The sequence below is a fragment of the Trachurus japonicus genome, chromosome 11, assembly GCF_045865225.1.
Source record: "Trachurus japonicus isolate A0001 chromosome 11, Traja_1.0".
Classification (NCBI taxonomy): Eukaryota; Metazoa; Chordata; class Actinopteri; order Carangiformes; family Carangidae; genus Trachurus; species Trachurus japonicus.
The window spans coordinates 20,037,115-20,056,582 of NC_140917.1; the positions used below are offsets into that span (position 1 = coordinate 20,037,115).

At 44.8% G+C, this 19,468-nt stretch overlaps 1 protein-coding gene across 3 annotated transcripts in view; it reads right to left on the minus strand.

The window, feature by feature from the left end:
• Nucleotides 1–19,468, minus strand: part of atxn1a (ataxin 1a) — a 90,814-nt gene that overhangs the window by 5,478 nt on the left and 65,868 nt on the right. For 2 of the 3 annotated variants that reach the window (XM_085791583.1, XM_085791584.1), the window contains one exon: nucleotides 2,721–5,126. In XM_085791583.1, the coding sequence (XP_085647709.1) occupies nucleotides 2,721–4,598 (1,878 nt within the window). In that variant the 5' untranslated portion in view covers nucleotides 4,599–5,126. Of the gene's footprint in view, nucleotides 1–2,720; nucleotides 5,127–11,352; nucleotides 11,584–19,468 lie in introns of those variants that run through there. The other variant, XM_085791585.1, reaches the window with a different exon arrangement.

The window sequence follows — 19,468 nt, forward strand, 5'->3', positions numbered from 1 at the left end:
GATAGAAGCAGAGGAGGCTTTGAAAAATGATGGGCAGAGCGAGGGAGAAAATAAACCTGATGAGAAAGAAGATTAAGTGAGAGAAGCTCGTAGAGAGAATAAGGTGGGAGTGAAGGAAGTTACTGAGATGGAGATGAAAAGGCGAGTTTACAAAGGGAGGGTGGGTTGAAAAAGAAGAGGAGAGAGGAAGTGAGCATGAACGAGAACAATGTCAAGAACGATGCAAGTGCGAGAGACGCATCAAACGCTCTCAAAGCAAACGTCAGGTAATATTTTCCCTCCCGTATTATATAATTTTTGACTTCTCAGAGTAAGTCCTCTGAGTGTGGACTCAAAGCTGCTACCACCTTTCAGAAAAAAACAGTAAGGCGCCACTGAGGGAGTACAAGAGAGGAGGATAAGTCTTTGAAAGATGGTCAGCTTTTATGGGGTACGCTATCAAAGAGCAGCCGGGGGTGGGAGAGATGGTTAGAGATGTGCAGTGTGGGCGGACGAGTCACAGCTTGGACAGATGAAATAGATTAACTGGCTTTAACGTACACCCTCAAAGACTGTGAGAAGGGTGTGTGTGTGTGTGTGTTTGAAGGAGCTGGAGAGAACCACAGACAGAAAACAGAAAGGTAAATTGTTTTGTGTCAGATGTTAGGAGATTACAGAGAGATCACAGTTATAACAGAGAGAGCTTTCTATGTGACCTTTCAAACTTTTCAGAACATTAAACTTTATCTGGAAATAAAAATGACTAACAGTATGCGCCTGATTTTAAATAAGTATGCTTCTACCTTTTAGAGGGTTAGGGTTAAAATTCAACCTGGGTATTTTACAGGAAGACACTTGAATGACGCTCTGATTGCATGAAGAAATGTAATTACTAGGCATGTGTCAAACATGGAAATGATTATATGTAGGAGTGAAATGTCATGTACGCATTCCCACTGAATGAATATTTAATAAAAAACCTGACGAGTAGACTGTGACATGCAACTCTTTGAACAGGAGTCTTTGAAGATTGTACTCAGAACATGTTTGTTACATGACTGTCATACCATCACATTGAGCTTAATAACAAAGGATTCGAGATAACAGTGATTAATATGGGAGCAGCTCCACTGTCGTCATTTCATATTAGTAAATATACACAAAATCCTTCTGTTAAAAGTCACCCTCAACACTCACAGTGGAAAACTACAACTAGGATTTAGTTTGGCACTGGATTCAACTGTATTTTCTACAAACATTGCTAAAAGGCTTAAAGCAACACTTACCTTTCTGGAAATGTTACACCTTTCTTTGTTTAAGTTAAAATGCCACTAAGCTGATGGCACACTAAAATATAAGAGAAATCCACCAGGGATAGAAACTCATCATTATTCCATTCATTCTGAGAAAAGTCTGACCAATCATTTCCTTCGGTCTGAATGAAATGATTGGACGAGTATCCTCAACTTATGGAACCGCTCGTGCACTCCTCTCTACCCCTGACAAGGATATAAACTGTTTTGTAAAAGAGACTGACAAATACAAGGTTTGAGCACGGGGCAGTAAACCTCACTCTACTCACTGGTGTGATTATTGTCCACTCCTATAATACTTCATGGTGGCAGGCTGGCAGCTGTAATGATGAAATGTTCATGAACGCCAGATATAAGCCTCCACATGCCCAACGATGTTCAATATATGACAGCGCAGGATCCATTTGCTAACAGTTATTGTGAGCTCTGTAATAGAGTCCTCAACGGGCCTGAAAATTAAAACCTGACCCACAGGTGGTGAAGCCCAGACCCGACACAGCCCGACTCACTAGCATTAATTCTCGACCTGAACCCGGCCAAGAAAGGAAGACCCCACCCAACCCGAGTCCTAGGTATATAGTCCTATGGTATATTCTGCAGGAGGAAGAGGTGGGTGGGACTTTGGAGGGAGGTGGAGTTGTTGATGTTCAATCAATCAATCAATTTGTTTATTTCGGGCATGTCAATTTAAATAATCATCACCACACTTCATCTTAGTTCAAATAATACAATACACATGGCCGAAAGGGAAAGCGGGAGAAGCAAAAGCTTATCTAGTCCCGCCCCCATTACCCACAGAATAAAATCTTTTTCATAATCAGATCATATCATAATCTTTTTCTTTTGTTTTTGCTTTTTTACATTTTGATATAAAAATGTATATATATGTTCACATTTTTTAAGTGCTGTGTGAAATGCCAGAAAGGAAAGAGTGGCTTTTTCTTGTTGATATTCAGATTGATACAGTTGGAAACATCTAGCAGCAAATTATGTTCGCTTACTATAAAGACAAAAGGCAGTGCAAGGCAGACCACCTAATTAGCATAAATTAACACAATATATCTTGTTTGTTTAATCTGCACAAAAGTCATAGTGTAAAAACAACATTTCTAGTTTCATGGGGACGTATGTGCACGGCAGGAGCATTGAATTCCTGGGGCCTTGCCATTGCCGTGAGGTTGCCAAGCAACCAGAGGAAACTCCAGTAAGTGTTAATGCAAAGCTAAGCTAATTGGCTGCTGGTTGTAACTTCCTATTTCAGATCAAGAGCAGTCTGGTAACAACCTTTTAGTGTATCAAAGTGAATTAAAGCATGTCTTAAAATGTGAAACTTATTAATTTGCTGTTAATGAATTAAGGTTTTCTGCACTGCCCAATCTATTAATGAAGTAAATGTTTCAGCACTGGTCATGGTGACTCATTTCTCACCTGTGCACGGTGCTCACCAACTGAGAACTGGACCACAGCAAAGTTGGGTGAGGTGTGGCTCCCTTCGATGCGTTCCACCGTGGACGAGTCGATCTTCAGCTCGCTGCTGATCTCGGCGCTCTGGATGAAGTCCTCCGTCTTCAGGTCCTCCACGCGCTTCAGCTCCCCGTCGGCCAGCTGGATGATGGAGCCCTTGATGAAGTACGGGGGCAGCGAGGGAGGCACCGCCGCGTTGGATGGGGGAGGAGGAGCAGACGGAGCAACCAGGCCTGGCGGTGCGGGAACGATGGGGAGATGGAGCTGGGCTTGGACCACTGCACCCGGAGCGGCCTGGTGGTACGAGCCGCTCGGGGTTTCCAGAGTTTCTCCTTTGGGAGCAGCGGCAGCAATGTACGTGTGTGGGAGTGTGGTAGGAAAAGGTGCGGCTTGGGAGGATGACGTCACATGGGAGGTTACGGGTTCCAATGCGGTGACTCCACCTCCGCTAACTGGGATAATGACAGGTTGGGCTCCAGGAATGAGTAAGTGTTGTTGTAGGCTGGTGTGGTAGCCGATTGGCGTATGCTGGCTTCCACTGCTCCCTGCAATATAACCAATGATGGATGGCTGGGGGTAGATACTGGTGGAGGGGAGCCCCATCGACAGCGAATCTGTAGCACTGTGGGTCGTCTGGATAACTGTCTGGGGAGGCAGTGTGCTGACAGCGGCTTTCAGACTGTCGACACTTAACGGGGGTGGAAATGTGAACGAGGAGGCGTTGTTGGAGGAGGAGGGGGTTCGATTGACGGGCTTGCCCAGGATGATGCCACCTTTCTCCAGGTGCGCGGGGGCAGACGTTGTCAACTTCTCAGGGCTGGCTCTGGGCGGTGCCAGCTGGTGGTCCCCGTGGCTGTTGGGCATTAGCAAGACAGAGGTTCTCAGCCCTGAGGGATCGTGAGTAGAGTAGTCTGATGGCAGAACCAGCTGGCGAGCCTCATAGGCGGACAAAGAAGAAGCAGCATCCCGTGACTTGCTCCCCAACTTCGAGTGGCTGGTTTCGGGGGATACTCCGAACCGCCGGCCCCTCTCCAGCTCTCCGTTGTGGAGCTCTCTGTGTCTGGATCCGCCGTCCTCTTTCCTGGTGGGTCCGTCAGTATACTGCACCACGACCTGGGACATCCCATGGCCCAAGGTGTGGTGTGGGTGCAGCGACTGGTGAGGAAGGTGCATGCCTCCTTGGTGATGAGGCGACGGGACAGTCCGCGGGGAGGTCGACATCTGAACGTGGTGAGGGGCGAGGTCTGTCGGGGGTGGAGGCATGGAGGTCCGCCCGCTGGATGCTCGCTGGTGGTCATGTTTGGAGGTCTGCGAATGAGCAGAGGCCGTCTCTGTGTGTGAGGGTCTTTGTGCAGCCAAAGAGGAGGAGGAGGAGGAGGAGGAGCAGGAGGAGAGGGGGGGAGGCGGAGGGGGAGGCGGGAGCAGTTGAGGGGAGATGTAGCCTGTGTACGGGGCAGAGTAGGGAGAGGCTATGAACTGCAGATTGGGAGGCAGTTGGGTGTAATGGACAGTTCCTCCAACTGCCGATTGTGACAACGCGGATGTATAAACCGTAGAAAGAGATGAGACTAGCCTCAGCGAGGAAGAGGAGGATGAAGAGTCTGATGTGGAGGAGAGGGATTTATACTGGGGCCCATCCAGCTGACTGGAGCTGTGGTGCCCACGCACGCCGCTCTCGTTCCCACCAGCCACACTAGCGAGCCAGGCCATGTTCTCTGTGCGCTGGCTGTCGCTGGCAGGCGGCAGGATGTGCGAACGGGTTTCAGATGGTAATGTGCTTGAGGGGATCTCCCTCTTCTTTGGGGGCAGACATTCATTACTGCGTTCCTGGTTGGACTTCATGATTTCGCCTCACGTCCCTCAACCGTACTTGCGTTATCTTTCCTCGACCTTTGGACTTCTCTAGCTTTTTCCTTTCTTTTCTTTGTTGCCCCGCTCTCTTACTTTCTATTTCACTTTCCTTGCTCCTTCCCTCACGTTTGATGTGCTGTCCTTTGTCTCACTTTAATTAGCTATGAATTAACCTCTCTAATCTTGTCTCTCTTTCTCTCTCTAGCCAGTTCACCCAAAGCCGGCGTTGATTATCAGGTCTTTTCTTGATAACAAAGAAAATCCAGGCCCTAAGGAGCAGGTGAGGAAGGATTAAAGATGGAGATGAAGATATGGAGGGGTGGTAAGATGGGGAGGGGTAGGGCGGTCTGTTCAGTCCAGGGGTCTTTAGCGTCTGGAGGGTGAGCTCAGTGTGGTAGGGGAGAGTGACACGACATCACACCTGCTGCTGCCGCCGAGAGCGACGGGGGGCCGAGTGTGCCGCACTTCATGCGGAATCATTTCCCTGCAAAAGCAAGTCCGTCCACACACAGCACAAACCTGTGGAAGAGAGAGACGGAGAGACTTTAACAGTGCAGATCTCAAAGACATGAAAAAGTAAATGCAAACAAATTTAAGGTCACTGACATTGTGTGTAAAGTGGCTGATGTCAGTGTTGTCACCCTGACAGCAGCCATAATGACTGAGTTTCTGGCTTCTAACATTGCATGTGCATCAGCTGAAAAAGAAACAAGCTGACACCCTGAAAGTTATCCAGTGCACCCTGGTCTGGACTGCAGTGGCCTCACTCCTGTTGTGTATAAAACCATGTTTACACTGTCAAAGTTATTGTTCTTGTGTGTGGATGTAAATCTAAAATTATTGCTATTAGTTTAAAATAATGTATTGATCTCAATCTAGCAACTTAAAATATCAGAGATCATGTATTGCGACTAGATGTAAATTCAAGAGAAAGGCTGGGGAGTTGGAGAACAACACATGGTTCTGGCAAAAACAGGATATCAATTTGAAAAACAAGACACAGTGGAGCACCATGTGCCAGCGAAGCGATGCTCTGCACGGACTCATTCAGGAGCACAGTGATCAGACTCTGAGAAGAGAAACTATTGAGAAATACTTTCATGAATCTCATGAAGGTCAACAAACAGGCCATGAGCCAACAAAATGATGCCCCACATCAACAACCTCTAGAGCTCAACAAACAGCTCCAGAACAAAGAAACCAAGGCTGTGGACTGACACAAGGACGTTCTGTAACAAGACATTCAGAAAAAGAACAAGAATGTTCTGAAGGATGAAAAAGAGGTTATGAGTCAACATAATGCTGTCTGCAACACGGCATTCAGGAGGTTCACTGCTCATTAAAAGATGTGTATTCAATCTGGTTACTGCAGTATATTAATGGAAATGGTACTGGAAGCTTAGATAAAATAAACCCAGAAAGTACAGTCAAATAATCATTATAACACTCAATATTTTATTTACACTTATATCTCAAGACACCTTTAGATCAAAAGCAGACTAAAACACATATAATCATAATACTGAACAGAGGAGGAGGAGGAGGAGGAGGAGGAGGAACGAGAGGAACTTTCCGACACCTGCGGTACTTGGACCTCCAAAAACGGACCTGTGCTGTACTCAACAAAGTATGTGTGAGAGTGCACCACGTATGTGTGCATGTATGCGTGTGCGCCATCTGTTAGTGAGGACCCCCTGCTGCAGAAGATGGAAGGCTTAGTGTGAATCTCATAAATAATGTAAAGGCATTTCAAGCACATGCATCCACCCACACACACTCACACCCTCACAGCCACCCACAAGCGCACACACACACACACCCAGACCCACACACACATTCCCATCTTGCTTACTCAAACACTGACACCTGGGTATATTCAATTATGCTGACACATGTTCTTTCCCTGACACACAGCACAAGTTCACACACACACACTCACACACACGCGCACATGCACACACACGCACGCACGCACGCACGCACGCACGCACGCACGCACGCCTTGTATACAAAAGTATATTTGTACTCCTGAAAGTGGGCAAACGAGCACCTCACTTCTAAACTGCAAAGCACCACTAAACACCCGAGAGTTAAGAGAGTTAAGAGTTGATTAAATGAATGCAGCAATAAACAAATACATTTGTTTGATGTTTGTTTGTTGATACCTTCAACCTCCTATTTTATACAAAATACAGACTAATGTTTTCATTACAAACCATGTAGCAGACCGGATGCCACCACCAAGAACCTTCCTTAAGGAAGGGAGGAAGTCTTTTGTTAAAATACAATCTTAGTAAGTTAACTCATTGTTGCTGTACAAACCCAGAACTAATTAGTGTCTTAACACTTAACTGTAGTTGCACTATTACCCATCATTCAAGTGTTGATTGTTGTGAGCAGAATGATGAAAGTAACAGGCAGCCTCTTGTGCTGCTGATGAGTCGGACGATCCGATCTCCGGAGCTGCACAGCCACATAAGATTGAATCTTTCAACAAGAACGACTGGGTCAACACCTCCCAGGTTGCCTCAGGCTTATTTACTAATTCCTGCAGAATGACAACTGCCCCCACTCTGTCTGTGTGTGTGTGTGTGTGTGTGTGTGTGTGTGTGTACGTGTGTGTGCTCTGTAGGTTGAGGACATCTTGCAACTCAGGCAGACTCCTGTGATTTAAGAAGTGTCGCAGTGCTACTACAACACAACTACAGAGACGGGCGTGGGAGTAAACATGCAAATTCATGTGCACATACAGTACGGGAGCACCTGCACACACACACACACACACACTCGATGCAGGTAGTTTTGTGATCATGGAAACCCACACACACACACACACACACACTTTATCAAACACACATCATCTGTTCAATCAAGCGGGCATGACTCAGAGGTGTGTTGAGAGGTGCTGTTGATCAGTGTGCTTTTAGCACAGAGATGTACTCTCCTCTGCGTCTCCCTCCTCTCCTCTCCTCTCCTCTCCTGTCCTGCCTCAGCCTGCCCACCTTTCCTTCATAACTCCATTCTCAATTATCATTCTTCCGTCTAATGGTTTTATGTTCTTAAATCTTGGGTCTCTCCGTGTCCTGGCTTCTCCTCTTAAGGCATCCTCCCACATTGATCTTGTCTTGTCTCTCTTCCATACTGTACAGAACGTCACACATCATTCACTGTGCTGTACAGAATACAGTTGGTGTGGGGGGAAAAAAAGACTAACCATTCTGTTTGTGTTCACCAGGCTCTTCGCTGAATTAAAACTAGAAGATAAGAGGAATATTATGTGTCTGAGAGCTCACAGATCAGAGCCATTTCATATCAGCTGCCACATCAAACACTGACAGTCTGTGCATCGAGCCACAGATCTGTTCATGCTGCCGTCTACGGCCGCTTTTATCTTCAGAGCGAGGTATGTCGATTCTGACACTTCACTCTGGCATGTGGGGGAAAAAAAGTTTCTGAAAACTGCTGTAGAGGCCGTATGCATTGTGTAATGGGATATATTGTAGCCTACCACTGTTGGATTCAGTGCGTGTGATACAGTTAGTGTGGTATGGCACTGCAGCTGCTAAGCAACTGTCTGCTACCAGAAAAGTGATTTGACTTCATGCATTAGTGCTGCCTTTTACAATTTCGGAAATAGCCGAGAAATATGGGAACTTGCTAACTAATACAAAGGAACACTGGGTGAGACACACACACTTTCACACGTGGTTCTTTCTCTTCTGCTTTATCCTGCTGTGAGAGAGAAAGAAAGAAATGTTGAGAGAAGGAGCGAGAGCAGAGACAACGACTGTGTGGAGTGAGGTGGAGGTGGGAAGGTGTGGGAGAGGGGAGAACAGGTGTATGAGAGTGAGGTGCAAGCACTGACCTACATTGCAAAAAGAGAGAGTACAGCTTCATTGAAACTGACACTCAAACACACATTCACTGAAAAGCTATGTCACCTTAATCTTGCTGAGCTTGCACTGTGTGTGTGTGTGTGTGTGTGTGTGTGTGTGTGTGTGTGTGGATATCAGATGACCTGTAACCCAAGCCATCCGTCCTGCATGTGCTTTGGTTTCTCTCTCTGTCTCTTTCTAACACACACACACGATCACAGACACACACACAAACACACACACACACACACAGCCCCTTACCAAAGCCTGTGGGGATTCTGGTGAAAAAAACAAGTGTGTGTGTGTGTGTGTCAGTAACCTGAATCGTTCATTCATGCACTATACTATTGTCCTTCTACGGTCAAAACAGTGGAGGTGCATATAAGTCACCCTCTCTCTCCTTCACTCTGAAACACATCACACACACACACACGTATGCACGCGCACATGAACACACACACACACACACACACACACACACACACACACACACACACACACACACACACACACACACACACACACACACACACACACACACACCACACATAAAAACTGATCTTCCCCTCTGGGAGCCTGATTTGAACTAATATTTCATGAACCAGTATGGAAGAAATGGTATGTCCAGAGATATGGTCATTACAACAATTACAAAATGTTTACACAGACAACAGACGCTTAAAGACACAAAGACTGGCTTTCACTGTTCTACAGTGGCAACGACTCTCCTTTCTAAACTTAAAGGTGTTCAGAAAAGTAAATTGAATTTGATTCCACTGTGGGTCTTAAAATTAGTGTAATAACTCATCTATCACACGATGTAGCCCAAACTTTGTGCAAAATTCAATTTTCGAGTAAATCCAGGATGAAAGTGGGGTAGTTTTTTTTCGCATTGGATAATGCAGGCACACGAATTATGCGTCACGTTGCTCACTGATATTGGATCCGTCATCCGTCAATCAAACGTCTGAGACACACACACACACCGAGCTCGGTCTCGCCCCAACATTGAATATCCCGCCCGCTCGATAACGACCAATCAAATTTGTTTTCCTTACTCGGGTAAACTTGTGCAGCGACTCAAAAAAAGCAGCCAAAAAAAAAAAAAAGAGATTATATTCAGGCTGTTACAGTATGTGTTGTGTCTTGACTGAATCACTTTCAAACGACAGCAAATAAATGACATTACTTCATAAACGCAGCCATTAAACTCCAGTTATGTTGTTGTAGATTTTCTTAATGCAGTCAGCTCTAAGGTTTTCGACTTAAGTCATTAGCACCAAGATGTTACAAGACGTAATCTGTATTCAAATGCTTGTTTATGTTATCCATCAAAAACAAACACACAAACAAACAAAAAACCAACTTAACCTCCCCTTAAACAAGGACCTGAATGCAACATTGCATTTCATTGTTACTGGGAACCTTGAGCTGGATTATGGACCTGGAATTTTTGATTTATGTGTCAAGTGTCAACATAATCAGCAGCATCCACAGTTGAATCATATGAGCGTCATGTCATGTCATGTCATGTCACGTCATGTCAAGATGCAAACCACAAAGGGCAGCACGTTGCAGGATGTATTTACATGTGTCATATGTTCATTGTATGTTGGTGTCAAATCAATGAATGTTTACTTCTTTGGAGTTTCAGTTCAGAATGTGCTGTAGCCGATAATTACACAAAAATAGCAGCTCTGTGTTGTTTTGCCGATCAACTAATCAACACATAACAATTTAGGCTGCGGAGCATTTAGATAAGTGCTGCAGCATTAGAAAAACTGTGTGCATGGGCTACATATGTCTGTTCCATTGGAGTTTGTGTGTGTGCGTGATTGCCCAGTCATAATCATAATCATGATCAAAGGGATAAGTCCAACGTGATGTGTTATCTCACTGCTAAATATAGTTCAACTGGAAAGTACAGTTGCTGCAGGCTTATACTTCTCTGTCTCTCTCCACTTCTCCATTTCTTTCTTTATGTCTCTCTGTGGCTGTTTGTCTGTGTGGTTTTTCATTAGCGTGGGTGTGTGTTTGCATATGTGCACATTACAGGGACCCTTGCCAGACTGGGAACTCTGACAAGGCTGCCACTTTATTCACTGTCACCCTCCACTAGTGATTACACACAAACAACAACAAACACGCGCACACACATAGGGGGAGTGTGGTAAGATAGTGAGGGAGTAATGGAGGATCTGCCATTGACAGATGGAGTTAGGGAAGCAGGGGAACAGAGGAGGGAGGGGTGACGGAGAAAAAGAGAAGCAAGAGTGAAAGAGAGAGAGAGAGAGAGTGGTTAAGAGTAGCACAGACAAAGAGAGACGGAGATGGAGAGAAACAAACGACTGTGAGAAAAAGAGAGAGCCTCTTTCAGAAAACAAACACTTAGGCAGCGTTGCATGACTTGCACTTTCTCACCCCTTGACAACCCTGAGGTTGGGTGAGGGGTGGAGGGGTGGGGGGTGGCGCAGGGGGGGGGGCACACACACAGTGAGGGAGAGCCTGAGAAAGAGGAGAGGGGAGAGGAAGGAGAAGAGAAGAGAAGAGAAGAGAAGAGAAGAGAAGAGAAGAGAAGAGAAGAGAAGAGAAGAGAAGAGAAGAGAAGAGAAGAGAAGAGAAGAGAAGAGAAGAGAGGAAAAAGAGAAGAGAAGCGGGGAGGGGAAACACAGGACGATCGCCAAATGAGAGAAACGAGCGACGACGATTGTAGGAAAAAGTAGGGCAGACGCAGTACGCACTTACAAATGACATACTGTGATACAACAAGACAAGCGTTCAGGGCACACACACACACGCACACTAACTCTCTCTCGCTCCCCCACACACTTCATTGAGAGCGAGCGCAAAACTGTGTGAAGTGTACTTACCAGGGTAGCAGGAGTAGCCCACTTCTGCAGCATGCTCCCTCTCCCCCTCTCTCATTCCTTTCCTCCCTCAACTCCTCTCTGCTCCTGCTCTGCTGTGTCCCTTGTAAAGCACCCTGAGTCTCACTCCGTCTCCCTCTCTCCCCCTCAAGCGGAAAATCCCAGGCAGATTCAGTGTACTTGTGCTACAAACTGCGCTCAGCCTTTCTCACCCTCCACACACACACACACACACACACACCGCAAACACACACATACACGCTCCCACACACACACACACGCACTCATACACAGCCAACAGCTCTCTCTCTTAAATCTTGACAGCGAGGCAGGAAGCTCCCTGACTAACAGTGTCACACACAAAACTCAGGTGATCACACACACTCACTCACACACACACATGCGCGCGCACACACACACACACACATACACACAAAACTGGTAGCACACACTTGCACACGCCCACAGGGAGGGAGTCCCGCATGCAGAGCTCCAACGTGTATTATGCAAGGGGCTGAATGCGAGCCAGAGCTCTCACACTGTCTGCCCCCCCCCACACACACACACACTGAGTGCACGCACACACACACACACACACACACACACACAGACGCACACAAACACACACATACGCACACACACACACACACACACACGGGGCCCCTCCCACGGTTTGCTCGGCCAACTTCATCAGGTATTCATTCAAAAAACACACACACGCCAGCTGGCTGCACGCCCAGAGACCGCTTACAAGCAGAGACAGAGTGAGAGAGAGGGAGAGGGAGAGAGAGAGAGAGAGAGGGTGGGAGGGTGTTACAGTGAGAAGGGCAGAGAGGGGGACTGTGGGAGAGATAAAGAGGGAGGGAGGAAGGGAGGGAGGGAGGAAGAGAGTGAGCAGTAGAGATTAGAGTGAGAGTGCATGAAAGAGTGACACATGGAAAACTCATGTACAAACACAGATATGCTTGAATTGAGGGGCTGGAACTACGATTAATCTGTCAGCGCTTTCACAATTTATTGATTAATCATGACATATCAAATGTCAAATGACAGATTAAGATGCCCATCACAATTTCAAAGGAGTCGAAGGTGATGTTTCTAAATTGGTATTTCTTTTATCCACCCAACAGAACAAAGGCCATACATTCAAAAATCTATCTATCCATCCATCTTTCATCCAGCCTTACTGATGTTTAAGTGTTTCCTGACTGCATCAATACACTTACAGTAAAACCTGCTACAGCCCTACACATATACATTCACACTTATTCATGAGGAAACACCCATAAACATGGAGGTTTGTGAAGAACACACCACAATGAGATCAACGACAGTGACAAACCACATTATAACCACTGTCTACTCAAAGTTTCCTCTTGTGCAGATACAGTGCCGGTGGCTCGAGGCTGCACTTCCTACTTTCCACCACTAGATGTCACGACTGATTACCACACTGTCAGTGTACAGCAGTCTATTTCCGTTAGTTAGCTGACCTAGTTAAAAGACCATTTGGAAGTAAATATAGATGAAATGTGCTCCTCAATGCTAAGAGATGGAGCATGTACAGGGAAGAAGAAGTGAGCGCACGCTTAAAAGACATTCTCACTCACATACACACGCTCACACACACACACACACACATACACACGGAGAACTGTAATGAGTCCCACTAGACTCGGTGGGCCTAAACATGCACTAAAAACACATCCTGTTTGTGTTGGTTGGTCTTCCTGTCAGATATCAGTCCTGTGCTAAACTGGATATTCATAGACTCCACTTAACGACTGCAGAGAGAAAACCACTGGTTTTACAGTCTAAAGTTTGGTTATGATGAGGGGGAAGGGACAAAGAAAAATCATACCCTGCTTTATTGTCTGGTCGAGACCATTGCAAAGTGGCAATCTTTAATGTGATTGGGATCATTTTCTTATTTTATTTTGGAAGCTCTTTTGGTGGTAAGCTCTCCACACTCAATCAAACTGTGTGACAGTAGTGCCATGCACTCTCATTTTGGTCTTGTTTGTTTAGTTTGACTTTCAGGAGGTGCTGATCTCTCATTAGTTGTAAAGATATAGTTCCTGATTTTCTACAGCAATGAACAGTGACCACAAAATCGCAACATCTCCTTCCTGTTTCAAAATGGAACCATACATCTGTTTTGAAACATTACTCTTTAAAAATATATTCAAGGTTTTTTGGGGTTTGGAAGTTATAAACAATCCACTGTTGCAGCTGTAATGTTGCCGGCGAGCCATGTCTAAAGTGATAAAAAAAAAAAAAAAGTATTAAAAGTAAGAGACCAGGAAGTAGGCTACAAATACAGAATGACAAGGACAGAAGAAAAAAGAAGAGGATACAAATAGACTCCATGCACAAAGTTAAGTTACAGACAGAAAGTCGCATCAACAGAGACAGAAAACCAGACGAGACTGTATTTGCTTCACAATCCATTCTGCTTCTTTCAGGTGACCTCAACGGCACAGAAACATTCGTCTGTTGCCCTGGCAACCAATTGGAGGCTCTTGGCATTTAATCATAATTCATTTGTGTGGGTTTGTTTACAATCTGTCGTCAAGTGAAAGCCGTACAAGAGAGAGAGAGAGAGAGGGAGGGAGAGTGGGGGTGGAGAATAAGCATAAGGAGAGAATCAGTTATGAAAGATCTCGGCTTTAGTTTGGTGATTTGAGTTCTCTCTCTCTCTCTCTCTCTCTCTCTCTCTCTCTCTCTCTCTCTCTCTCTCTCTCTCTTTCTCTCTCTCTCTCTCTCTCTCTCTAACATCTTCACCTTTGTTCTCCATTTGAAACTTTCTCAGTCTGGCTAAGGTCATCACACATCAACGCCCTTTGATCATTTCTGAAAACACACAAAACTACTTCTCTCCACTTCCAAAACCCCGGCTACACTCCAGCCCAGACCCACATAAATATCAGTTCTCTCTGCCGCCCGACCGTGTCGATGAAGAAACCTGTTTTAGTTGGATGTCAGCAACAACTGGAGAGCCCGGGTAAATGTCTAAAACATCACCACTCCATCATAACTTGGTAAGATAGAGTGTCCCTCCTTCTGCAAAATATGTTTTAGTATCCCTGAGCTTAAATTCCTCGTTATAAAACTGTCACATCCTCAGAATTTATATCTTTTCTTCATGAGTGATGGATTTTATGTGTAACATGAAACTGAAAACGTCCCTTTGCTATTTTAGTCAGCTGGATATCAATTTTTTTTCTTCTTTTTACTGGTTAAGACCAAAGCGTTATTGTGGCCGACATATAGTGGGAATAAACGAAGATGAAACCTGCAATTTTAACTTTTGCAACGTCCTCACAGTCATACTTTCCAGACATGATGCAGATAGATGCTTCATTACAACTGACTCATAGCATCAGAACTCCTTCTATAATCACCAGGTGATAAGAATCAATGAAATGTTAAAGTGCGTTGAAATTTTCCACAGCAAACACTGCTCCTCTCTCTCTCTCTCTCTCTCTCTCTCTCTCTCCCAGTCTCTCATTTCTTCTGTCTTTCTGCAGAGCACAGAACAGTCTCAGTCACAGTCAGTCACTAAGGAAACTGATGAAAAGCTTCTATATATACACACACCCATATACATATCACAGACTTCTCTGCTCTCTCTCCCCCTTCTCCCTGTCTTACACACACACACACACACACACCAACTTTCGCGCTCTATCCGTCGCCCACACAAACTTCACACACGCTGCGGTTATGACAACGGCAGCCCCCGCCTTCCTACACTCTCTTTTACCCATCTACCCCCCCTACTCTTCGTCTCCGTCGGCGAAAGTCTCGGCTCTCTTGTTTATCCATGTCTTTCCATCTGTCTTGGTGTGTATGGGTGCCTGCGTGTGTGTGTGCACAGGAGCTTGGGAGACAGCAGGTGCAGAGCCATCTAATGGTCACACACACACACACACACACACAGACAAATGATCATTGCGAGGCTGGCATCATGAAGGCACACCCTTATTATTAGGGCTGGGACGATATGCTTTTCTCCCGATTCGATTCTTCTACGATTTTTTGGATGCTGATTCGATTGAAATTGCGATTTTTAGTCAGGCTTCTGAAACAATTCTGACAAAGTGAGATATAGACTGAGATAAACTGCTACATTTGAACATTTATCTGTACACAAATACTGTAGGAGCCTATAAATTAACATTATCCATTATAAAGTGAACGTAAACCCTTTTTCTAAACCTGGACTCTATGTTAAAAAAAAAAAGGGCGATCAAATGCACATGCACATTTTTTAATCGTTACATAATCACGTTAACAGTGCCCTATGAACCATGGGACATTTACACACTCCACAAATACTTTTTTTTTCTCCACCCCTTCATCTTTCTGTCTCTCTCACAAACATTCTGCCAGGCTGCGTTAACTTGCTGGCAGTGTAGTGCACTACTTCAGCCCAAGCCACATCCCATTCACAAACCTACTAATCCACACACACTATTAGATTCCTACTAGTCACACACACACACACACACACACACACACACACACACACACACACAAAGAAGCATGTGTGTGTGTGTGTATGTGCAGGATTAGGGGGGGGGGTTTGGAAGGGATGGGCAAATCACTGCTAAGCTCTTCTATTGCTCAATAATCCCACTGAGTACACACACACATACACACACACACAAATGCGGAAATACGCAAACACGCATGCTGCCGTGCACATGCACACACATAGGAACGTGAACTAATGCTCTCACTCTTTCATATTCACACACATACAAAGCATCTTTACGCACACACCCACACATGCACACACGCACACACAATGAAAGCAGCAATCACAGGCATTCAGACAAACAAATATGCAGGCAAAAGTCCAACACACTCATTCAAGGGCAAACGAAGACATAAACACTCACATATTATTTCTAAGACAATATATAATCCTGCTCAGAGAATGTGTGTTAGGACATAAAGGGGAGTAAGAGAGAGATGTGGGAGGAAAGGCAGTTGGAGGGAGAAAAAAAAAGACAAATAAGAGCTAAAAGTAATAAAAGAGCCCACTGATTAGAGAAAAGGGGAAAGAGAGATGTAAATGACAGAAAGGAGGAGTGAGAGAATAGGGACTCACAAATGTAATTCAAACTCCATTCATCATTACACCCTGCTTTCATTCATTCTACCCACACAACTATCACTCCTTTGTTTGTCCCTTCAACATGAGACCCTGCATTACACGCTTTAAAAGAGAATATCACTCTCTTTAAAAATTTGAATATGGAAAACATGTGTTACTACGAACTACGACAGCTCAAACGGGATTTTAAGAACATGGAACAACGTCTCCACGGCCTGTGATGTGAGATATATGTGTCTTCTCCATGGGCAAAGACAATTTTATTGACTTAATCTGCTTTTGCACTGGTGATTTTGAGCATGGCTAAACGGAAAACTAACAAAACAGATTGGCGGCTCAACAATGGGAGGTTCTGTGTTCTCCAGATCTTTGATTTTATTTTGCAGAAGAGTGATTTGGCTCTTTGGATAATAAAGTGAAATGTGAACTTGAGCTTCATATTTAAAACCACTTGAATATTCTTCTGGCAGAAAATGTTTCTGTCTGAAAAAAACATGGGGTTACATTCATTACTGATGGATTTGATGATCACATTCTCAATTTAATGAATCATTTGGTCTATGAAGCATAAGGAAATCGTGAACAATGCCCTGTTGTTGCCCAACTTGTCATTTGCACATGGCATCCTCTGTCTGACGGACAGCCAAAAGCAAACATTCACGGATGACTACAAAACACAAATAGGCAAGTATTCTCACCTCGTCAGCAAAACCCAGCTATTTTGGCTGAAGTTGTTGTATCTTTTGCTTAGAAAATTACACACATAATTCATTTAATATTAAATAACTCTCTGTGGACCATTTAAGTAATTGAATTTATATACTTTCAGCCCATTCATCATCTACTTGTCGTCAGGTCAGGTCTGTTGAGGGGTAAACAGGCAGCAGCATGCGTTTCTGTTAACCAGTGTATTTTCTTTCTACCACTACAACCATATTTTTTTTTTAATATAGACTTGTACATACTATAGACTTGTATGTGCGGCGTGGCACAGTGTACAGTGGTTAGCACAGTCACCTCACAGCAAGAAGGTTCTGTGTTCAAACCCCAAGCCTGCAGAAGAAATACACACGGGCACCAGCCGCACGCAAACCTGCACTTAAAAGCAATATCCAGAGGATGGATGTATACAACACTGCATACATACAGTGTCAGTTATGGATGGAGAATATTCCTCCCCCACTATTCAAATTTGTAATGCTAATTTAGAGCAAATCCTTTTTAATATTTATCACACATCATCTTTCATCCCATGATCTTCTCATGCGGGTGAGACATGGTGAGAAATCCAAGCAGGCAACTGGACTCGAACCGAAGTCAGGGTGAAGACAGGCTGACAGGTGCAGGATGAGTGACTCTGAGGGGCTGCAGGGAGCACGTTGCTAAACAGAACGCCTGCGGAGACAAATTGTAACACACACACTACGGTACACTAAAGCTGCAGGATTTTCTTGTCTGCAAATATATAGTTTATTGTCCCCTGCATGTCAGAATTGGAGAGACACAACTCAGACAAAAGTTGTTGTTGTTTTTTTCTTTGCAATGGTGCCTGCATGTGTCCACATCTAGGCCAGAGAACCACACTGTTGTGTTCACTGAAGGTGAACCGTCCCTGCCGCAACAGGCGTAAGGAGGGCTGACTGGTACTAATTGGCATGAATGGGCATTGCAGCGGGCATTGTGTGGGTAACGGAGAGGTGTGCGACTGCTCAGCATGTGTCCTTGTCTGTGAATAATGTGTTCCACCTTTTCAAAGACACACAGACAGAAATGTCAGACAGGCAGCAGCAGCACTGGTTGTGCATGCAGACTCGGGCACATTCATCAAAGCCCTCTGCTCCACACACACACATCCAACACCCCTGAGACTCAACAGGACACACATGTAGCACACGCCGGAGCCATACACAACTCCCACCAGCATCCAAACAAACAATTTCACAGGCAGACACATACACACAACACAATCACATCACACGCCACAGGTGTCTGAATGCTGCCCAGCAGAGGGTCTCCTCCTCAGCCCAGAACACAACAATAAACACCACTAAAACCCCCTATGCATGTCCATTCGTGCTACTGTATGCAGTCAAATGCACGTAACCATGTTGAATAGCACTGCTGACTGCTGTGAGGCTCTAAGAAAAGGGAAAATGGCTCTAGTCAATTGAGCTATTACAGAGTGAGGCATGTTTTGTGTATCCTGTGAACAAAGAGACAACTTTTATGTTGCACGTCTGTGACCAGCTGGAAGTCCTTCACCATATAATAGAAAATCAAGACATCAATTTACCTCATCAGTGTTTTTGCTTTATGAACAACTAATACATAGAGACTGTGTATACACTCAGAGGGTAAAAATGACTCAAAATCACATTTCTTTCCTTTCACAGTCTCAACATGGCTTTACACCGCAGATCTGTCCATATGCAAATTGGACACACCTCTTCTGCTAGATAGTGAATGTTACACAATGATAAGTGGTAATACAGAAGTAATTCAGGCATAGATGGCCAAACTTGATTTTAAACAGAACCCACAGCAACTAATAGGAGGAAATGGGAGTTACTTGTGTATCAAATTCTGTATTTCTGAATAACTGAGAATATAGACTTCCCGTAATACCACATGATATTCTCAGACTAACCAATTAAACTAGTTTCCAGTGCAAGTTTGTGCTTCACTTTTCAGTTTCCAGCCTCTCCTGACTTAACAAACCAGTTTGCATATGGAGGTGACTACTCAAGTGCACATTCACACTGTTGGATCTGACCAAGAGCTGCCTCATTCCAACACAACTGCTAAAGATTTTGCAGAGACAGAGACAGACGGACTGACCACACAGGCTCCTCACTGCTTGCTTCACTTGTCCCACCAATCACTCGTTTTCTTTCAACATCATTATTTTCAGTAGTTTTTATGCACGCACACACTCACACTCGTGCGTGCGTTGTACACACAAACACAGATGAAAGGAAATTCCATCTCAGTGAC